The sequence below is a fragment of the Procambarus clarkii genome, chromosome 15 (genome assembly GCF_040958095.1).
Source record: "Procambarus clarkii isolate CNS0578487 chromosome 15, FALCON_Pclarkii_2.0, whole genome shotgun sequence".
In the NCBI taxonomy this organism is placed as follows: Eukaryota; Metazoa; Arthropoda; class Malacostraca; order Decapoda; family Cambaridae; genus Procambarus; species Procambarus clarkii.
This window is the reverse complement of record NC_091164.1, coordinates 8,732,657-8,756,355: the sequence shown is the minus strand read 5'-3', so window position 1 is coordinate 8,756,355 and position 23,699 is coordinate 8,732,657. Positions and strand designations below refer to the sequence as shown.

At 43.6% G+C, this 23,699-nt stretch overlaps 2 protein-coding genes across 9 annotated transcripts in view; one reads left to right on the top strand and one right to left on the bottom strand.

The window, feature by feature from the left end:
• The window catches only part of LOC123759100 (gamma-aminobutyric acid type B receptor subunit 2), a 331,390-nt gene that overhangs the window by 204,026 nt on the left and 103,665 nt on the right, over positions 1-23,699 (bottom strand).
• LOC138364892 (uncharacterized) overlaps positions 1-23,699 on the top strand; it is a 425,505-nt gene that overhangs the window by 358,623 nt on the left and 43,183 nt on the right. For 6 of the 8 annotated variants that reach the window (XR_011228603.1, XR_011228602.1, XR_011228600.1 and 3 more), the window contains one exon: positions 9,022-9,122. The exons of the other annotated variants lie outside the window; for them this stretch is intronic. Coding sequence is in view for 1 of the 6 variants with exons in the window: in XM_069324946.1 (XP_069181047.1) it covers positions 9,022-9,122 (101 nt within the window). In the remaining 5 variants the exon portion in view is untranslated. The remainder of the gene's footprint in view (positions 1-9,021; positions 9,123-23,699) is intronic. 8 annotated transcript variants of the gene reach the window in all.

The following is a 23,699-nucleotide window of genomic DNA, read 5'->3' as shown; positions in this document are numbered from 1 at the left end:
ACAGACCAGCACAGCGATTATCTTCATATAAAGTAATAATAATGATAGTTATTAAGTTTGGTTGATTTTAGATTACTATCACAGCTACGTTATTTTCGAGTTAAGAGACAATAATGATTTTTAAGAGTGATCCCAAAATACTGAAATCAATGCGACATTAAAAATATGCGTCATGTATAATAATTTGAGAGAGATAAGTCTGTGTCTCCCCCTCCCAAATCCCCCCTCTCTCTCTTCCCCTAACTATTCCTAACTTCTCCCTCTCCCGTTACTATCCCTAACCTCTCCTTCTCCCTTCCTCTCCCTCCCCCCACTATCCCTAACCTGTCCCTCCCATCCTCCCTCCCCTCCCGCCTTCTACCCCCCTCTAAACACTCACAATTACATTACCAGACACTCCCCCAGATAACCTCTTCATCACATTACAGCATCGCCTCCAACACACACACCGTTGCCGTGTCGAAATTAACAGCGTCAGAGGCATATTAGGCTATTAAAAAGGGCCTCAGTTCAGCATCTCCAGACAAGATGAGGGTCGTTAAGTGCTGTTAGGTTAAGCAGGCAGGAAATTACAGCAAAAGGGGTCAGAATGTACATTTTTCAATGTCTGGAAAACCACTGTTTTCTGGGGGGAGCCCCGTCGGCTCCCCGGAGCTTTACCAGGCTAATATGCTAATGTCAGACTTTGGCATCAGTCATGTGTATGGAGTTCTAGAGCCTACCGGGGACCACGGCCAGAACCTGGGCCCCTCAGAGAGGCAAGGGGGAGCAATGGCCTTTAGAAACCCCCGTGTGGTTGGAAGCATTCTATGTCTGCCATCGACCGGGTCAAGCATCCAGATAGGTAAGCATTCCAAAACAAACCCCTATTTTGGTGAAAATTGCTACCTAAAGCCGAACTAGTGGATAGAACTCCCCAACAGAAAACAAGCAAACTAGTATGACGTCCCACGTCACTGCGCAGCTCCCCCCTCCCCGGGAGGGGGAAGGGGAAGCCCCAGACCTCCCACGCCTGCTATCCACCCATCAGTTCTTCGGCTGATGCTATAAGCACCGGTTATGTGCTCCAGCTCCAGTAGTTGTTTCAGCACTGTACCTAGAGTGTGGTGTCTGTCTTCTAGGTGGTGCGTAAGCCGGGAGTGAGTCTCCAGTACTCGGGCTGCAACCCGTTCTCGCAAATTCGTAAAGTCAATATTGACTTATTAACTACGTGCATAGGTGATATGCTAAACATAATAGATACCCTTAAAAAGATTCATAGAAAACACCGACCTTACCTAACCTTGTTAGTATCTTAAGATAAGCATCTTATTGCTTCGTAATTACAATTATTACTTAACCTATACCTATTATAGGTTAGGTAATAATTGTAATTACGAAGCAATAAGATGCTTATCTTAACATACTAAGTATGTTAGGTAAGGTTGGTGTTTTCTATGAATCTTTTTAAGGGTATCTATTATGTTAAGTATGTCACCTATGCACATATTTAATAAGTCAATATTGACTTATTAAATTTGCGAGAACGGGTTGCGGGCTGCATGCGCCTAGGGTTCCCTTCCCTAGGTGCCCTGTAAGTACTGCCCTTGAGGCTTGGGGCCACCTTCCACAAGTTCCTTGTCCTGCCCCTGCTTGGCCATTTACTGCTTGGTTTTCAGCCGCTCTTTGTGTGCTCGGGTGTTCCGTCTCCCTTGTTCGTCTTAGGGTAAGGGGCAGTTTTGCACTGGTGGGGCGCAGGGTACTGTGCAGCTTGTCTTTACCAATCATGGCGGCCGGCTCTGTTCCGCTTGGGTACGCTGTCTTCTTGCGGGGTTTTCTTTTTGTTTATCTACTTGGTGGGGGGTCTGCCTTCGTTCTTGCTCCTTGTGCGTTTCCTTGTTTCCTCCTCTGCCGCAGGGGTGTTCTGCGTGCGTTTCTTGGCTTCTTGGGCGTTCTTTCAGCCTGTGTCCTGTGGTGTGTTTCTTTGTCTCGGTCTGTTGCAGTTCCTCGTACCCCTTGGTTCGGGTGCTGTTTCTGGCGGCAACCCTTCCGCCTTCTTCGGTTTCCTAGCTTTCCCTGCCGGTTGGCTATTTGGGTTTTTTATGATGTCTCGCGTCGGACCCGTTGTTTCTGAACTCCTGGCGGGCTTGCTTGCTTTGGGGAGTTTTTCTGTTCGGCAGACGTTCCATCTCCTTGTGCCACCTGGGTTTTCGGTGGTCGCGCCCGAGATCTTCCCGCGGCTCCGCCTTTTCCTGGGCTCGGAGGGGCCTTGTCGGGGCTGCTTACGTTCTGCCTCGCGATCTCGCCTCCGGTTGGTGGTCGGGTGGCTTCGTGGTAGGTGTCCCACCTGCGTACTTCTCTTGGCGGCAGTATGGGGTATTTTGGCGGTCCTTCCTTTTCCTGTCCTTTCTTAGGTGGCTGCACTTGTTAGCGTCGGCTTGGTTTTCTGGTGGGGGGTTGGGGGCCGTCGTCTTGCCACATACTGTCGCCTCTTTTCGTGCGGCGCTGGCGGAGCCGCTTCAGCTTGCTTTCGGTCTTGGTGTTGCTTCTGCACCGTTAGTCAGCTGTCTTGTGCGTCGTTTCACCTCCGGCCTGTTCGTGCGCCGCTTGCACCGTCTTGGTCTCTCGTCAGCGTGCTCTGTCTTCTCCTCGGTTGGTAGGGCCCCTTTGGTTCCGGTTTGTTTTTTCGTCGGCTCTTTTTCCTTTTGGCATTTGCCTCTGGGGGTCGGGTCGCTGAGTTTTCTTGCTCCTTCGGTTTTAGCGTTTTGGTTGTTCGGTGGCAGCAGTCTCCATCTTTTCTGGCGCGGGGAGGGGCTGCTGCGTGTTGGAGGGGTCCTTGGCTTGGTTGGTCGGGCCTGGGGTGTGTCGTGTTTTGTGTTCAGCGGCGGCCCTCCGCTGTTATTTGCGTGCCACGGCATCTGTGTCTGGGTCGCTTTTTGCGTTGATCCGGATCTGTTCTTCCCGGTTAGCGAGTGATTGTGTCCCGGGTTGTCAGCCGTGTTTTTGCGGCTAAGCTGCCTGTGTTCTTCCCCCATGCCCGTGGGGTTCGTGGCTTCGCTGCTCTCGCTGCCGTCTGAGCGACGCGTCCTTGCGGTCGTTCGGGCATGGATCTTTGGTGTTCGTACGGGGGCCTTGCTGCGAGTTGTTCTCGGGACTTTTCGGGGTTGTGGCACCTTGGGTTGGCGTTTGCTGTCGGTTGTCTCGCTTCCGTGGGGGGTGCGTGGTGTGCGCCTCCCGGTTCCATCCCTTTGACCTTCCTCTGTGGGTAGTTAGCTCCGGGGAGCCGACGGGGCTCCCCCCAGAAAACCAGCGCTGAATGTAATGAAACGCCATTTTCTGGGTGAGACCCAGAGGCTCCCCGGCAACCTTCGCTCCCTCCGGTCGGCGGGTTTTCGCGTATTTTGACATCCAGCCTCAGAACTGATGGATGGATAGCCGGCGTGGGAGTTCTGGGGCTCCCCCTTCCCCCTCCCGGGTAGGGAAAACTGCACAGTGATGTGTGACATCATACTAGTTTGATTGTTTTCTGTTGGGGAGTTCTATCCACTAGTTTAGCTTTAGGTAGCAATTTTAACCAGAATAGGGATTTGTTTTGGAATGCTTACCTTTCTGGATGCTTGACCCGGTCGATGGCAGACATAGAAGGCTTCCAATCACACCGGGGGTTTATATAGGCCATTGCTCTCCTTGCGCCTCTGAGGGGGCCAGTGTAACACTGTAAAAGTGTTTGGGTTAGTTTATTTAAAATATATATAGAGTACACGAGTCACAGACAAGGATCTGAGAGGCGCCAGTTGTCTGCCTGAGATCTCACACCTCTAACCGTTAATGACCCCAAGTGACCTGAGGTCAGATCATGATAATTTCACCTTGCTTCCGCTAAGCGTATAATTGGAGCCGGATAGCCTTCAAACATGCCGACGTTTAAGGAGTGGCTTGGTAGTGCCGGAGGCTATCTACTTGTGGGCGGAGTTAGCTACTAGGTTCCCCAATATAAACTCGGAGAGCTATCCAGCATGAAGCATTAACAGACAGAACGGCAGTCAGGAGAGCAGAGCAGACGGGAGGCTGTCGGCCGGAGGGCGGGAGTCTCCGTCAACTACAAACCCCCCCCCCCCCTCTCTATTCAACTTAGACTCAGTCCTCGGTGAGTGAACATTAAGGTGACTTGGTCGTGTTTACATATGTTGTGTGATGATCAGGGGCAGTCAAGTTGTAGGGTTCTCGAATTCTTGGATGATGACTCTCTTTAACATTTTAATTGAATTGCTAAATTATGATACTTCATGGGAAATATAATTATGAATTTATTATTTAAATTGTGTTTAACTTTGTTCCCTAGAGATTTTGAGTTGAGGTGAGAAAGCCTCTGTGGTTACTGGTTTCATGATATTAACGAGTACATGTTTGGAGTTGATACATGGTACAGAGGGAACATACTAATAATGAACTCATGATAACATCTTTTGAGAATTTTGTGATACAGGCAAGTTCCATTCCTTGTCTTGTATGTAATGATCATGAATGGATGGTGGCAGCATTTCGTCTTCTACTATCTACTCTTCTACGTCTACTATCTACTCTTCTACTTCTACCTATCTACACCTCTCCCTCCGCCCTTCTCTAAACTCTCACTTTCAACTAATGACCATCCTCGCTCCTCCCACCTCTCTCCCTCTCACCCCAAATCCTCACTAATTACTTCACTATTCATTTCTTTCCTTTCGTCTTCTCTTATACGTTTGTGGCAATGATTCTGTATTCTAGAGTTCTCTCTAGAGTTTCGGGTAACTGATCAAGTGACGGCGCCTTGTAGTCTTAGCACCTAGGTAGTCGAATACCTAGGTTACAAGGTGTTGAACGAGAGAGGTTGCCTTAGGAACTCTGGGAGTGCTCTGGAATAGTTAGCTAACTGGGGACGGGATAACGGACTAGAGAGAGCTGTTTCCCCCGGCCTCGTTAGTTAACTGGGGGGTGGAATAATGGACAAGATAGAGCTATTTCCCCCACCCCCCGTTACACCAGGTTCTGGCCGTGGTACCCGGTAGGCCCTAGAACTCCATACACATGACTGATGCCAAAGTCTGACATTAGCATATCAGCCTGGTAAAGCTCCGGGGAGCCTCCGGGTCTCACCCAGAAAATGGCGTTTCATTACATTCAACGCTGGGTTTTTTTCTTTCCAGGCTTTAAGTTATATTAATGTAATTCTTTATTCTTGTTGTTCTCAAGTTGTCTCGGAGTACCAGGTAGAACGTTCAGTATCGAGAACAGTTTGTCTATGGAGGATGGGGGAGGTTCTTGGAGTCTGCCCATGTCCCCCCCCCCATATGGACAGACTCCATGTTAACTTCCCCCCCCCCCTTTCCCCATGGACATACTCCATGTATACTCTCCCTGGAGAGACTCGAGTGTGTAAAGTGGGGTGCATGGAGCCTCTTCGTAGATTAATAGTCAAATTACAGATACTCATTTCACGTGGTTTTCCATACTTGGTTTCCTCTGGCAGTAACATTCTTGGTGTTGGGGTTCACGGAAGCCAGAAGGAATTTAATATAGAGGGAAGCAAGAAATACAAAATGGTTAGATGACACTAACAGAGGGACGTTCAGTAGATGGATTCTTGTTTACCAGGATAATCATGTTCTCCCTTAACATTGCTGGTCCACCCGGATAAAGCGGAGTTCATATAGACCAATGCATTAAGTTTACCTACCTAGAGTCCTAGGTAGAAATTCCTACTCACTGTTTCTTCAAAACCAACTCCCCTCCTCTACTCAAAACCTTACTCCTGCCCCCCTTATCTCTCCCCCCTTTACCCACTAGATTCCTCCTCCAGTCCCCCTTCAAAATTTCTCCTCCCATCCCCTTAAAAATACATCTTCCCATTTTCCTCATAAAACATGCACCCATCACTGTCAAAATACCGCCACCCCTCTGTACTCCTCCTCCTCCTTCCCTAGTAAAAAATCTCCAAGCAGGAATTCCTACAATGCACAGTTATTGTTAGAGAAAGTTTTTTTACCCGAACGGCACCAAAATGGTCACTGTTTTTGTTTTATTGGGAGGTTGTATGATGCGATCAGCTGTGTTTGTCGTCGCCTTCATCCCCCCCCCTCCCCCCCTCTCTCTCTCTCCTCTCTCTCTCTTTCTCATTTTGGACACAAATTTAGGTTTTCTTACAGTAATATACAACATTATTCACTGACCTCTGGAAAATTAAAAAATTATATGCTATTCATACTTTGGCCATAGTACTCAAAAACGTGATTTCAGCACAAATCCCGTGTCCTCCTGGCGTCCCCTCCAATCGAAGGATAACCCCCCCCCCCGCAACCTCTCAGGATTAGAAGGCAAAGGAGGAACTATTATATTCTTTTTGTAAGTCATTAATTTTAAAGACATAGTGATGCTCTTATTGTGTTAGCAATATGGGTGGCAGGGAGAGGAGGGAAGACGTGTTTCCCTTCTAGTACTAGAAATAGGAAGGGACCTAGAAATGCCTCTAGTGGTGCTCCATCCCTAACCTTTTTCCACTCTTATCTCTGCTCTCATTTTTACTCTTTGCTTCCTTCCTGAGAGGTACTCTCTGACCGACCTTAGGATTCCTCCAAATACACAAGCTTCTCTAGCTTCAGTAGTGCTTTCTTGTGCGGTACAGTATCGAATACTTTCTGACAATCGTGGAACATGCGAGTATACTCCATGTATACTTCCCATCCCCTCCCCATGGACCTTTCCTCTGCCCTCTCTTCACTGGTTTGTTTTGTCGTCTTATTATAGAATTCCTGTAAGGTAATCCTGCAAGCAGGATTTTCTTTAACTTAATCCATGCTGGTATTTTGACACAAAAATAACCTGTTTTAAATGTTCTTCTGAATTGCTTCGGCTCAGACACTCGGATAGCTTCCAAGAGATATTTGTTACAGCGGTACGGGTCTGTAGTTCTACTGGCTCTGCCTTCCCGGTTCTTGTGAATTGGCCAACCCGTTCTCGCAAATTTAATAAGTCAATATTGACTTATTAAATATGTGCATAGGTGACATACTTAACATAATAGATACCCTTAAAAAGATTCATAGAAAACACCGACCTTACCTAACCTACTTAGTATGTTAAGATAAGCATCTTATTGCTTCGTAATTACAATTATTACCTAACCTATAATAGGTATAGGTTAAGTAATAATTGTAATTACGAAGCAATAAGATGCTTATCTTAAGATACTAACAAGGTTAGGTAAGGATGGTGTTTTCTATGAATCATTTTAAGGGTATCTATTATGTTTAGTATATCACCTATGCACGTAGTTTATAAGTCAATATTGACTTTACGAATTTGCGAGAACGGGTTGGAATTGGCACTACATTAGTCGCTTTCCAGCAATCGGGAAAGCGACTAATGTAGTGCCGAGAGGAATTTCTAGAGAGGAATTGCATATTACAGTAAGGGGACTGCACAGTGCTTCAGCTGCCTCTTTTAGTACCCTGGGCGATGTTTTTTGTCTGGTTCGATAGCATTTGTCATTCTCAGATCATGTACTTTCTTGCTGCTTCTGATGCCACTTTTATGTGCATTAGGTTTTCGGTTAGTGCCTATTCAGTTGGGGTTTTTTTGCTCTCGTGGGAAATTACTTTCAGCTGGAATAATTCATGGAAGCTTTTGTCAAGTTCCTCACATACTTCCTTGTCATCCTCAGTGTGTCCTTTTTTTCCCTTTTGTAAAAATCTGATAACCTAGCCATTGAAGGTCATCTTTCTTCTGATGTGTCTATACAATTGTTTGGCATAATATTTTGCCTTAATATACCTAAGCCAATTGTTTTGGCTTAATGCGAGTCAGTCTCATGCTGTTTCCTCTATGACCATGGGTGCATGTCTGTGTTGCATAAGTCACCAAAGTCAGTTTAAATTGTTCAATATTTAATCCACTTTCGTAAATCTGAAAGTTTTGTAATTCTCTATGTTTTTAGGCGGCCCCACACCTTAGCCAGACTCCATTATATATCTTTGTGCGTCCATTAACTCTTTTATTCTCGTTATAAAGCGCAAAAGAGGGGTGGGGGGGGGGGGGGGGAGACAGAGAAGGTAGGGAGAGACAGAGAATGAAGTGTGTGTACTCGCCTAGTTGTGCTTGCTGGGGGATGAACTGCGGCTCTTTCGGCCCGCCTCTCAACTGTCAATCAACTGTTTACTATGTTTTTCTCTCTCTCCACACCACACACACACACACCAGGAAGCAGCCCGTGACAGCTGACTAACTCCCAGGTACCTATTTACTGCTAGGTAACAGGGGCATAGGGTGAAAGAAACTTTGCCCATTTGCAGGCGATGAGTCACAATAACGTGGCTGAAGTATGATGACCAGACCACACACTAGAAATTGAAGAGACGACGACGTTTCGGTCCGTCCTGGACCATTCTCAAGTCGATTGTGATTTGCCCATTTGTTTCTGCCTGGTGCGGGAATCGAACCCGCGCCACAGAATTAAGAGTCCTGCGCGCTATTCACCAGGCTACCAGGCTCCTATATATGTGTGTGTGTCTGTAGTTCGCGCGTGCGTGTTTGCATGAGTGCGTGCGTGTAAGTGTTCATTCGTGTAACCACTCCCTTGCCCCGTGTTAGTATCTTAATTATCGCTAATCTCAATATTCTTCGTTATATTTCATTATGAATCGTTCAGGCAGTGAAACTATCTCTCTGATCAAATTTCTTCACTCTTATCCCTAAATATCGTTCACTTAAAATTCGTTCCATAGATTAACTCATAATTTGTCGCCATTTACCATAATATACCGTTCACAAACACCAGATGGCTTAATTGGTGGTGCTTCACGATGCCTCGTTAAGTATCGTTCAAACAGAACTATCACAATGGGAAGGTCGTTAGGTTTCAAAATGCTTAGTATCGCAAGCTTACGGACAATATTCGTCTACTTCTACTTGTCCTTCGTCTACTTTTACTCTCCCTCTCCTGCATCTACCAATTTTATCAATATACTCTTACCTATTGCTTATTTTTATCTCATTTATCTTTTTCAGTTTTCGGAACTCCTTTTGGGCATTCCTGTGTACCTGGTGGTTGGTACCTTGGTCTTCATGGCGGTACCATCAACATGCTCCTGCACCCCAACTTCAGCCTGGTAAGTGTCGTGTCATGTTCACCTAGCTGTGAACGGCCATGTTGTCGTGTTCACCTAGCTGTGAACGGCCATGTTGTCATGTTCACCTAGCTGCGAACGGCCATGTTGTCATGTTCACCTAGCTGTGAGCGGCCATGTTGTCATGTTCAGCTAGCTGTGAACGGCCATGTTGTCATGTTCAGCTAGCTGTGAGCGGCCATGTTATCATGTTCAGCTAGCTGTGAGCGGCCATGTTGTCATGTTCAGCTAGAGGTGAACGGCCATGTTGTCATGTTCAGCTAGCTGTGAACGGCCATGTTGTCATGTTCAGCTAGCTGTGAACGGCCATGTTGTCATGTTCAGCTAGCTGTGAACGGCCATGTTGTCATGTTCAGCTAGCTGTGAACGGCCATGTTGTCATGTTCAGCTAGAGGTGAGCAGCCATGTTCAGCCCCACTCTTGGGGTGTCACAGGTTACCACAAGCCAGAACCCACAAAACTGAAGAGAAAGAAAAAGTGACCACGTTTCGGTCCATCTCGGACCATTATCGTGTGATGAAAATGGTCCGGGACGGATCGAAACATCATTTCTTTTATTTTCAGAGATGTGGGTTGGGGTGAGGGGGGGTGTCTTAGTTATCAGGCATGTTCTTGTGATTCTGTGAAACCCATGTGTGCTGTTGGTTCGAATCCTTTTCATTGCTACGCACGTTAATGTGATTTAGCATTTGACGTGAAGTGTTGGTGGTTAACGTCAGCACTACAGCTATAGTGAGTGGGGGAAGGGGGAGGGTGAATGCGTGAAACCAAGAATTGAGCTTTAGTTGGAAGCCTCAGAAACTCTAGAGGATTCAGTGGAATCCCAGGCTGCGCTGCTTTTTACCATGTCCTGGTGTAGTGGTCTAGGACGTTAGCTTGGGAGTAGCATGTGAATGGGTTCGAATCCTCTTCATGGTTCTGATTCTCTCATTGATACATAACATTAATGATTATGCGGTGATCAAACTTCCTCTTGTGCTAGATTAAATCTGAATTCCACATCCAAGCTGTTTACTCCAGGATTGGCCAGACATATAGCATGATTTCTTACACTAGATTCTTCAGGAAATTCTAATGATATCCTTTTGATGTAGGCTTCAGGAGACAGGATTGGCATGATGTCATTCCTAGATCCTACTCTTTTTCCCGATTTTTTAAGGATTTCAGCTGAATTTTTTCTTGACTCTAGTCTCCCGCTTCCTACAACTAGTTTCGTTTCTCAGTATTTGAGTTACGTTCGTATAGCTATTTGCTGTATTTTTTTATATATAGTCCAGGTGATCTTGTTGCCTTTTGTTAATTTCCTCTTTCATAATCCTCATAATTTTTCCATCAGGAAGCGTTGCCGGGAAAAGATCTGTTTCCTCTTGAAGAAACAGATCCATTCATCTGATATCATGTACATATATCAGAAGTAGAACAGGTCCGAGTACAGAAGCTTTTGCGACTTCACTGGTGACATCTCGCCACTGTGATGTCTCCTCCCTTACATTAACTCAAACATTCCATTGCCTAGATACTCCTTCATCCCCTGGAGTTGATAAATGAATCACTGCTGATCGATTCTCGAATACAAGCACTAACCCATTTTGAGGTATTCTAGCAATCCAGAAATTTGCTTTTCCTCCCACCCGTCTTAGTCATATTTAATGATTGCAACCCGTTCTCGCACTTTCTTAGTCAATATTGACTTACTAAATACGTGCATATGTGACATACTAAACATACTAGTTTACCTTGAAAAGCTTCATAGAAAACACCGACCTTACCTAACCTTCTTAGTATGTTAAGATAAGCATCTTATTGCTTCGTAATTACAATTATTACTTAACCTATACCTATAATAGATTAAGTAATAATTGTAATTACGAAGCAATAAGATGCTTATCTTAACATACTAAGAAGGTTAGGTAAGGTCGGTGTTTTCTATGAAGCTTTTCAAGGTAAACTAGTATGTTTAGTAAGTCACCTATGCACGTATTTAATAAGTCAATATTGACTATACGAAAGTGTGAGAACGGGTTGAATGATTGTCACTTGTTCCTCAAAGTCTGTTACACCTTTGAGGCAAGATTTACCAACCCAGAACCCCCGCTGGTAAGACGTTACAAATCTCTTCACTCCAGATTTGCGTCTAGAATCTTTCCTCACTATCTTCTACACCTTGCATGGATTGTAAGTTAGAGACGAGGCCTGATGTCTCTCTCATCTTATTGGCTAGGAGTCTCCCATGTATTGGGAGATTGACTTCCAGTCTCTCCCATGTCTGTCTCCCATATATGGACACTACGTTAGTGGGGAAGGTGAAATGGAATAATGAACAATATTGAAGAAATAGTTGAGGAAGGAAAGGGAAAAATAGGAGGAAAGAGGGACAGGTGATGGAAGAGGGAAACACAGGAGGATTAGCATTATAATAAGGAAGAAAAGAAACAAAATTAAACGCAGTGAAAAGATAAAAAAACACGAGAAAGCAAGAAGTCTGATAGACAGGAAAGACAGGAAGTGAAAGTAGAGAGTGTAGATAGAAGAAACAAAAAGAAATTAAACATACAACAAAATGAAAAAACAGACTGAGGGACCAAAACACTAGGACATAGACAAATTGACACTCACCGAGAGACAGAAACAGACAGGAGTGACAGAAACTGTGACAGACAGCAAAACACAAAACAAATCTAGTTGAAAATGAGGATCACACTCGCTATACCGCCTTCCCAAACGAGTGTGCGTCGGGAAAATGACAGCAACAGAAGAATGAATATGAAAGTAATAAGACAGAAATAAGATGCATTAACACAGAGAAATCTTTAAAAACAGCCGGTCGTCATTTCAGGCCCACAGGCTCTTCCCCCTTCGTGAGCCGGATTTAATATTACATCCGGCTTTTATGCCCGGCTGGCGGGAGACGGTGATATGGACTTTAGCGAAAAATCTGGCCAGGACTTCTGGAGGCAGGGAGGGGTGTGTGTGTGTGTGTGGGGGAGGGGATTGGTGGGAAAGTAATGGAAAGGAGGTAAAGAAGGAAAGGGCGGAGAGTTGAAAAGGGAAAAGAGAGAAGGGTGTAATAGGTTCAGAAGGAAAGAGTGAGAGTTAAGAGTAATGTGTTCTCAGACATAACATCATAGGATAAAAACCCACGCTTGTATATTTATAAAATTTATGTAAGGAATTTACACAAAGTCTTTCGCACTTTCCTGAGTGCTTTGTCAAGTCTGAGTGTGTGATTAGGTCCAGACTTAAATCTCAACGGCTAAATTGAGCCGTTGAGATTAGTCGTCGAGATGTAAGTCTCGTCCTAACCATGTACTCAGACTTTAACAAAGCCTGCAGGAGAGTGCGAAAGACTTAGTGCAAATCTTTACATAAAATACACAAATTGCATAATTGTTGGGTTTTATCCTAAATATTAGTAATTATAATTACCCAATAACAGGATACGATAAGTATTACAGCGCACTTAAGATAATTCACATTAATGTCTTCGAAAATCTTCCACGGGGCCACGGAGATTATAAGCGTGTTTTTTTTTGCCAATATAATCTGTGTTATTTTGGCGTGGTCAAGGAGTTACCTCACGTACTTTTCCTCTCTACATAGGATTCAATTCCTTGCATTATACACACATGTTCCGCAGTGGGAGTCACCGTGAAATGAGAACGCCATTCGCATACAGATTTTGGGAAACGTATGCCTCTGGCAAATGGCTGATTCGCCGAGCAGCAGTCCAAAAAAAGTATATTCGAAATTGCACGGTCGAGCTGGTCAAAATGCATGTAGAGCTTCAGGGAGATGACAGCTTTATTGACTGACTGACATTACACAGTTCTGTCTGAAGTACTGTTAGAGGTATAGTGTAGTATCGTGTACAGTGAGTTACTGAAAGTGTTCAATTCTTAGGGCTCCATGAACCTCTGTGAAAGAACGATATTGGTAAATTAGAATTATTGGAACAATGAAACGGAAAATTTTATAGATTGGATTTTTCTGCAACTTGATTTGCTCTCCCGTTTTCTGATTCTCTATTCTAAATAAATATGAAACGGTTTGAAATGTTTCAGATGCTATTTAACCTTCCATGGTCATTAGTCTTTCTGAGGGCCACATGGACACTTTTATGCATGTTTATGTTGCCATCTATATTTTAATATTGAAATTAAAAAATATTGAAATTTGGGTGGTTATAGATAGGAGCTGCCTCGTATGGGCCAATAGGCCTTCTGCAGTTGCCTTTGTTCTTATGTTAATAAAATTCGCGACACCCCGTACCTTCTAGAATCTTCTAGAATATCATGATATTTATAATAGTAACGAAGAACGTACGTTAGAACTCTGAAATCTATAAGAATAAGAACACGTAGAATAAAGTATATATATAATAAGAAGCAAATATTCGCACGAAATCAGAGACGAAGGAAAAGATTTTCTCTAAATGCGCTCCACTTTCTTCTCCGAGACTATGGGTCCCCACAATTGCAGCTGGAGGCTAAGGGGCACCACAAGGGTGGTAACCCCTTGCATATACTTAAAACCTCGCCTGAGGTTCACCGGTAACTATACACTGATGTGATGTGGTGGAGGCTGACTCCATACAGTTTCAAATGTAGATATGATAGAGCCCAGTAGGCTCAGGAACCTATACATCAGTTGATTGACGGTTGAGAGGCGGGACCAAAGAGCCAGAGCTCAACCCCCGCAAGCACAATTAGGAGAGTACTGATGGTAGGTATAGAATCTAGAGACTGATTCTTGCACACAGTACTGGCCCAAGAAAGTCCACAAGGGGTTAAGCTGTCTTATAGAATGGCTTCGGGCTAGACACACCCAACTTTTCAGGAGTGGCATATGATGGTATGGGAATGTCGTAGACAGGTCAGCCCCGTTTAAGAAGGATCATTATCTCCCACTGTCACACTCGGCCACTCCTTTCACGTCTGAAGTGGTGGGTTTTATTTTCAAGAATTGTTCAAATTGTTTTCAGCTGTGCATAATGTGTTGCATTTTCTGAGAGGGGGAAGGAGGGGAGGGGGATGGAACGGGAGGAGGGAGGGAAAGGTATAGAGCTGGGGGGGTGGAGGGAGAGAGGGGTGGATAGACGAACTGGTGTGTGTGTGTGTGTGTGTGTGTGTGTGTGTGTGTGTGTGTGTGTGTGTGTGTGTGTGTGTTGATAGAGGTAATAGATAGGGAGGAGGGAAGAGAAAGAGAAAAGGAAGAGGTGTTGGGGAGAGGAAAAGGACAGGGAGGAAGGGAGAGAGGGTACTCGGTACTTCCCGGGTGTCTCTATCTCGACGAAACATATAAAATAGAATGTCTTTATCCAAAAATGTTGACCAGACACTTGGGGCCAGCTAATTAATCTTTTCAGGGTAACTGGTTGGAGGTATGGGACTGTCATAGGCGGGTCTGGGTAGGCCCCACTGCGCTTCTCCACCTTAAAATGAACGTCTTCCATGGCGACACCCAAGAAGTAAGTGTAGATTAAATGCGGGCAAGTCCGGGGCCATAGTTTTATCACATGTTCAAAAGTATTTAGATATATGCAAAATGCAGCTTCTGGCGACAGATTTGCATTTGGACTCCCAACTCTAAATGGCGCAAATGTTTTTCGGGTCATGACCCAGGCACCGGCGGGTACCTCGTAATATATATAAATTATATATATATATATATATATATATATATATATATATATATATATATATATATATATATATATATATATATATATATATAATTAATTTGTTCTTATTTCGTTATTCACGTGTTTGACTTGATTATTTGTTTGTCGTTCGTGTTGTTTCATTCATTCTACCTGCTTGATTTTCTGAGATGTTTTTCTTTCTCTCCTCTCCCCTCCCCCCTCTACCCTCCTCCCCCCCCCCCCCTCTCTCTCTCTCTCTCTCTCTCTCTCTCTCTCTCTCTCTCTCTCTCATAATTATAAAAAAATTAATAGTAATATCAAATAGAACATTCAAATCCAGAAAAAAATATGAATTTTAATTTAAGGGTGCACTAAGACACTTAATTTTATTCCACTGCATCAAGCGAGAGAGGTGAATAAATTTGCACTCCCAAATGAATGCAATTTATATGAAAATTATTCAATGAAGTTCCCAGGACAACAGGCACGGTTTTACGCTTATACGCGCTGGCTAAACTAACGCAAATAATTCAAGTGTTCTCTTTATTTTTTGTCCTCGGCATTGTGACATGGTGGGGGTATATATCAGGGGGGGGGGGTGGTAGGAAGGGGAGTCAGGAAAAGAGTGAAGGGGGAGGGGGGGGATTGTGGGAGGGAAGAAATTAGCGAAAGACGAGGAGAGGGAGCCAAAGAGGAGGAGAAAAGTCCGGGAAATTAAAAATCCAGGAATCAAAATAGCCGAGGAGGAGGAAAGGCAGAGAGAGAGAGAGAATACGCAGGGAGGATACAGAGAGCAGGAAAGTACTAAGGGAGATATACAAACTAAGATGCTTGATATACACACACTAAGATATACACACTAGTATACTCCGGGTTGTGACAAAATAATGTTAACAAATGTCATATAGTCAAACACAAAATATATATCCAAGAAGCAGTCGAATGGAAAACTAAAATTTAGAAACTTTCCAGAAAAAAATGAATATTTCTTTTTACCTCTGCTATATCTTTTTCTTTCTCGTTTTAAATTAAACTAAAACAACGAAAGACTAATTGTTGATAATTGCAAATTGCAAAATTTTAGCTATTGCTTAAGACTCGCAATATGAATATGACTGTAGTTGACCACTTAACTCGTGTACCCACATAGCCAGGATTACCATTTACAAAAACTATATTCCTCTCTCTTCCTGTCTCTCCACATCCCTTCTATGTTTCTCTACCTCCCACTCTCTCGCCGTCCCCCTCTCCTCCCTCTCTCTTTCCCCTCCTATTTGTCAACCCCTCCTTTCTCCCTCCCTCCTTCCTTCCCTCCCCCTTCCCTCCCTCACCCTTCCTTCTTTCCTGTACAGTACCAACCGAGGCCACAACAAGATAAACCAGCAGGAAAAGTGTCTCTTATGAACCCGAGTGGTTTCCTCTATGCCAGGCGATGAGCGGTCAAGCAGAAGACAACACCACCGTTATAGCCTCCATCGGTCACGTGTTGTGTCCCTTCTCTTGTTGGATATGTACCCATTTCCTCGCTCTTGGTACAGAGAGGCCTACTTGATGCCTCTCCGGGCTGCGAGGAGCTGGGTTTCTGTTCCTCTGTGTGTGTGTGTGTGTGTGTGTGTGTGTGTGTGTGTGTGTGTGTGTGTGTGTGGTGTGTGTGGTGTGTGCGCGTGTGTGCGCGTGTGGTGTGTGCGCGTGTGTGCGTGTGTGCGCGCGCGTGCGTGTACTCACCTAGTTGTACTCACCTAGTTGTGTTTGCGGGGGTTGAGCTCTGGCTCTTTGGTCCCGCCTCTCAACCGTCAATCAACTGGTGTACAGGTTCCTGAGCCTATTGGGCTCTATCATATCTACACTTGAAACTGTGTATGGAGTCAGCCTCCACCACATGACTTCCTAATGCATTCCATTTGTCAACCACTCTGACACTAAAAAAGTTCTTTCTAATATCTCTGTGGCTCATTTGAGCACTCAGTTTCCACCTGTGTCCCCTAGTGCGTGTGCCCCTTGTGTTAAATAGACTGTCACAAGACAACAAGTGTACTTAGTCAACAACTTGGATATTGTGTGACCGGCTCTCTTGCGTTTGTCTTTGCAGTAAAGACAACATCATCAAAAATTGATAGTGAAACAAAGATTACATAGGATTTCTGCGTCCTTTGAGGTGCCATTATTCTTTGGGTCTTAGTGGTGCATCATCATCGTCTTCTAACGAGTCATTGAACTGACTGAGTGAACAGTGCAAACTTTATTTATCATTCATTTTGGGGTTTATTTTGCATTTCAATGTCGTGAAGTCGATTCACAGACGAATTGTCGTAAGTTCGATTACATAAGTCCTTTATTAAAGTGCTGTAAACTGCTTTCTTTTACCATATGGTCATGTCCACTTATATACATCTATACACATATACATGCATTCGTGTATATTAACGCGTGCATTATGAATGTAGCAACCCCCGACGAAGCAATTATTCATAATTATCAACTTATCGACATAATTAGATTCACAAAGCCTCCATTTAATTATGTCAATGGTTTCAATTTACCATAACCCTCTTATATTTCCCAGAGTCGAATTCTCGTTTCACTTTTTTAAATCAAATGATAAAAAAATCTTCTTCCATCCGAGCTTGCTCAGAGGGATATTAGACTCATCTTTATACTCTTACTCCTTTGAAGGGCCACTCTGATCCCTTCTCTATCACCCTGAAGAGTGTTCAATCTCTAAGCAAACAAGCGTTGCTACATCCCTCCTGTGTCGAAGTTTATAATCTCTCTTGGGCTTTTGTAGAGTTTAATCCCCTAACAAAAGCCCGCTTTGTCCATGACGAATCGGATTACGAAACTGCTTCTTTGTTCAGTACAATAGTTTAGCAAGTGCCATTTACAGTAGGAGAGGGTGGGGGGGGGGGGGTAGAGAGAGACACTCTCTCTCTCTCTCTAAGCGCATTTCTTTGCTTTCATTTGGCTCTATTTTAATTCCACTCAATTTCCTCGTCTCTTTCCTCTTTATTGGTCTCCAGATTCATTGTCACAAACAGGAATATAGGCAAACAATAAAGCACACAAGGCAACGTCTAGACTATAGAAATTAAACAAACAGTATGCCAGCCATCACAGTTAGACGAACTATAAAACACCAGCAACAGCCCTCTTCTCCAGATCTGACATACGTAAAATTTGAAGCAGTTTAACGTACCCACGAACGTCTGAACCTTAGCAAACTTCCCAGTCTATGGAGGCTGATGTTTCTTAGCCTCACAGAACGTAAACATTGCGCTACTTCAATTTTTATTCAAGCATCGATGTTTAGACGCTGTGACCGATAGCATTAAAATTGCAGTGCAATACTTGATCAGAGAGGTAGTACTCCGCCTTAAATATTCTCTATAACGTCTTAAATATGTTCTATAACGTCTTAGATATGCTTTACAACGTCTTAAATATGCTTTACAACGTCTTAAATATGCTTTACAACTCGTTAAATATACTCTTCAGCACCTTAAATGTGATCTATAACGCCTAAATATGGTCTACAACTCAGGATCCCTATATTATAAAAACTGATTAAGTCAAACTGGAGAGATTTCAAAGATTAAATAACATTCAAGAAACCTGAAAGATTCAGCAATAGGGTCTGGGAAGGCTATGAAAAGTATCGAAAGTCTAAAGAAGTTGGTAGCAGCAACAACTGTAAAATAGGAAGTAGAAATGTAGAAGTGGCGAGTAGAAATAGATGTCGAAGTGGTAACTAAGGAAAGGTAGAAACTGTAAACAAAAATATAGAATGAGCAGTAACTTTAAAAGAAGTAGCTGTAAAAAGAAAGTTGTGGAAGTAGCAGTATCGTGAAGTAAAAAGTGTTGTAGTGGTAATAGCAGTAGCAAATATTAGTCGCGATACGTGGTTAATCAGTCCTACTTTACTGTCATTACCAAAAGTTAGTTTTATTAATTGTTTGGTGGAATTTCCTATTTAACCCAAAAGGGAGGGGGAAGAGAGAACCTTCATATGTTCCTACAGGATCTGAAGCAGCGCAAGGAACTGTAGTTTACAATCTCGGCAGATAACATCGATATCGATTGAGTTCCTTGGTTATCTGGCTCTTCAAACACTTTCCTTGTACTTACTCTCACCCTCTCACTCCCCTGTGCTTTCTATTACGGTCTCACTTTCTCTCTCTCCCTCTCCAACTCTCTCCACGAAGATAGCAGCATAAAGATAACTGGCAAGAGGCCTTGGCATCATCTGTGAGGGCACGAGATAACATCAGATGAGAGAGGCTGCTGCCACCTCTCCCGCCTCTCCTCTCTTCTCTTCCACACTTCTCGCTCACTCTCCCATACCATTTATTCTGAGTGTACTCTTATCTCCTCCTTTCCCACTTCGTTCTCTCTGATTTCCGTACTCCTAATGTATGGCAATGACGAAATCAGGAAAATAACAAGAATTTGAGAAAAAATTAAATTTAAGAATAAAAATTAAGAAATATTTTTTTAGAAACAAATTATAATTTCGAAAAACTGAAAGAAGCGAAAGGTGAGAAGGGTTACGGGTGCAATAAGAGGTGAGAGGGTGTGAAGGAAGGTATGGAGGAGGAAGAGGGAGAGTGGTGAGAGGCCAGGTGAGAGATAGAGATAAGTTGAAAAATTGCGAAAAAGGAACTGGAAGGGTCGAAGACTGAGAAAAGAGTAGAAGCATCAAGAAGGATGAGAAAATGGGGAAAGGGTAGAAGTGTGAGAGAGAGAGAGAGAGGGGGAGGCGTGAGAGTAAGGGAGGTGAGAGAGAGGTAGTGAGAGAGAGGTAGTGAGAGAGAGGTAGTAGAGAGAGAGAGAGAGAGAGAGAGAGAGAGAGGGGGGGAGGCGTGAGAGTAAGGGAGGTGAGAGTGAGAGAAGAGAGAGGTAGTGAGAGAGGAGATGAGAGAGAGAGAGGAAGGTGAGAGGGTTGACGCTAGAGGCATTAGCAGTAAAAAAAAAAAATCCAAAAAATTATCATATTGAAAAGACAATTCGTTCATTTTTCCCTAGACTCTTTCCTTACATTTCCCTCTTTCCCATGTATTTTCCCTTAATTCTGTCATCTTTCTTTCACTGTTCTCACTTCATCAATATATATATTTTACATGCTATTGCAATTTTCCAAAATATTTTATTTCTGCCTTCCCTTCTCTCCTAAAAAGTGTGTTTTCGTTTAATTACCATTGTTCGTATTTCTGTAATTTTCAATCCATTTTAATAATGTTTTATAAATTTTTTTTAATTTGTTTTTTCACCCTTTGATGTTAATGGTTTATTTCTTAATTGTCTGCTGGCTCTCTGAACCAAGATGGTGTTTATTATTTTTGTTTTGAGAGGAGTCTTGTTCTTTAATTTATAATTTGCCTGCTATATATATATATATAATTTTTCATTCTCGCTTCTTGTCTTTCTTCATTTTTTCACACTCCTTTTTCACTTTTTCTTTAACTACCCTTTACTCAATTTTTTAATTTTTTTAATATCTTCTCTCCCACTTTCTCTCCTCCACCATTTTCCACCCTTCCCATCTCCGCTTCACTCAGCGTTGGTCTAAGCTTATCACTCGCTTCAGTTTGGGTTAACTCAAGTCTCTCAGTGGTCTCTGCTTTTGAAGTTAGCGAGAGAAGTATTGCACCAAGTGTGTCCAGTTGAGTGCATCCGGCTGAGCGCGTCGGGTTGAGTGCCCCTGGTTGAGTACGTTGGGCTGAGTGGCGTCCAGTCATGTAGCATTTGCTCGAATGAAAAAGCTATATGCTACAGCAGGCGTTAGCTGTAGTTTAGCTTCAGGATTAAAGCTGTCAGAGTTATTGGGTTATTAAAGCGTTATTAGGAGAGTTATTAAGCTTACTGACCACTCAGCGAGTATATTTCACTCCTACACAGAGTTCAAAATATAAGTTAAGTCTCGTATATATACATTAAACAATGGAATATACCTGTCAGAGTATATGGCTTGTCCTTCGCTAGGTCCACATATACAAACATTTCATGCGCTCTGTAATGTCATTCAGCATTAAGGAACATCAAACAAATGTTCACGATCATGGTACTGTTATGTATGAATGCCTCCGTCTGTATGACTCTAAATTTAACGTTTATAAACCCAAAATAACATGATAAAATAAAAATTCACATGCAAAGGGACTAATCAAATGTTAGAAAATGAGGTACTCTCGTCCGGGAATTTTTTCTTCTCTTAGGAGAGACTATAACGTTACTCTTGCACCGTTGAGGACTCAAGTGTCTTGATCTGTCTCCTTGCCTCCCTCCCTTCATCCTACCCTTCCCTATCCCCCTCCCTCCCCTCTACCCATCCCTCTCCCTCCCTCCCTCGTGCCAGAGATAATCCCTCAGGCCTTATCTCGCGTTTTAGAGTCCTTCGCTCGCTGGTTTCTCCAAATTTTTGTTGTCGTAAATGCACATGGTAGCGACGGCTGGATTACACGGTGCATGCGGGCAGCTGAGACCCCTGTGCTGATATTTGTGGAGTGGCAGAAGTAAACCTCATTGATTCCTATAGTCAGACCTGTTTTCTGTTTTATTTTGTATATATACATGTATGTGTGTGGGTGTTTTATGTTTTACTTCTGTCGTGGTAGACATTGTTAAACCATTCTTCGTTTATCAAGTGATAAACTTGATCTCTCTTAAAACTCCTGGTTCATCAGACACGTTTTTAGCGTGATTGTGGGCGTCGTTATCTGTTCACTGCTGTCCATCCTCCTAAAATGATAGTATTTACATTAGCTATTTGGTCGTAGGTATCAGTATGGAGTGATGAACCACCAGAAAGTTGACCTTTGTATTATTATTGTTAAAGTGGGAAACCTATTTTAATCGAAATATAGATTTTGCTCCTAATCTATCCTCTCGTAGAATTCCTTGGCCTAATGCAAGCTATCTTGGCTCTAATACTCTTTCTCTTAGGCCTAGTATAGTACGTACGTGTTATACTATCTTTAGGAATATTAAAGTTTGGGTTTTAGCTTATTTTTCCTGGGCCTTTAAAATTAATATTGCATAAAGTGACTTACTGGTGGTCCATCGCTATCTATTGGTACATATCCCACCAAATAGTTGCCATAAGTACAACCATTTCAGGAGAATGGCCTTGTTTGATTATAAATGGTGATCTGTTTGTAGTTACAGGTTCATAATAACGCTCATGGTGTTCTGTTTTCTGCGTGCGTGCGTGTGTGTGTGCACGCGTGTCCGTGTCCGTGTGTGTGTGTGTGTGTGTGTGTGTGTGTGTGTGTGTGTGTGTGTGTGGGGGGGGGGGGGAGAAATCTTTGCAAGCTTCGTTTATTCGTAGGTTGAATCATAGACTGCCCCAGTGCTTCCCATTGTCTTCTCTATGCAGAGAAACAATGGCATCCACGACCCCCCAGAATTTCTGGGTGAGGAAGTCTATTATTCCTTGTGGAATCATAGCACTTTGTTCCGAATCTCACGATTTTCCTGACGGAAATTCTCTCGTTGCTTTGTGGGTTCAATTGTGTTCTATACCTTCTACTCTACCCCTATTTCTTTCCCTGTCTATTGCATCTTATACTGAGACAATTTTCTCCCGAGAATAGTTTATTCATTATGGATTTGTTTGCCTCATTCAGGCGGAATTCTAGGTCTAGTATGGCTGGTTTGGCATTTCCTGTAGTTCTTGTAAAGTCCTCAAGTGGCTTTCCCGAGTCCTCCGGTAGTTATTGCGGATCTCTAGTATTTTTTGAGGAGTTACTGCAGTAGTTTGTCTCCGTGTGTGTGTGTGTGTGTGTGTGTGTGTGTGTGTGTGTGTTCCGTCCGTGTGTGTGTGTGTCTCCGTGTGTGTGTGTGTCTCCGTGTGTGTGTGAGTGTGTGTGTGTGGGTGTGTGTCCTAACTGAGGAGAACTAATCTTTCCACGTTATCTTACCATGTTGTAAATCGCCTAAGATTTAGTGTCTTGATCCATTTCCACTTGTAATCAGTGCAGTCTTCTCTTTAGTGGCTATAAATGCCTTGTAGTTTTTGTGACACTTCTGTCTGGGACACAGATGACTATAAATGCCATTGTGTTGACCTGTCAGGGCCCCTTTTTTGGCTGTCCTGTCGTACGTGTATACGGAACTGTCATAAACCTGTGAAGCTCCTATCAGTTTGTTTTAGGCTATTTTGTGAAGAATTGTCAAGTCTATTCCATTGTTACTGTGTGTGCGTGTGTGTGCGTGTGTGTGCGTGTGTGTGCGTGTGTGTGCGTGCGTGTGCGTGCGCGTGTGTGCGCGTGTGTGCGCGTGTGTGCGCGTGTGTGCGCGCGCGTGCGTGCGTTTGTGCGCGCGTGTGTGTACTCACCTAGTTGTGCTAGCGGGGGTTGAGCTCTGGCTCTGTGGTCTGTGTGTGTGTGTGTGTGTGTGTGTGTGTGTGTTCACCTAGTTGTTACCTAGTTGTGCTTGCGGGGGTTGAGCTTTGGCTCTTTGGTCCCGCCTCTCAACAGTCAATTAACTGGTGTACAGATTCCTGAGCCTTCTGGGCTCTATCATATCTACATTTGAAACTGTGCATCCCCAGATCTCTCTCTCTTTGACTCTTGCAGGATTTCACCTCCCAGATGGTACCTTGTGTTCAGCCTTCTGCTCACTTCGCCTAATTTCATTACTTTGCACTTTCCAGAGTTGAACTTTAGTAGCCATTTTCTAGACAATTCCTCCAGCTTATCCAGGTCGTCCTGTAGTCTCTCCCTATCATCTTCTGTTTTGATTCTACTCATAATTTTTGCACCATCAGCAAACATTAAGAGGATTGAGTTTATACTCTCCGGAAGGTCGTTTATATAAGAAACAGGATGGGTCCAAGTACAGAGCCCTGTGGAACCCCGCTGGTGACATCTCGCCACTCTGATGCCTCCCCTTCACAGTTACTCGTTGTTTCCTGTAGCTTAGAT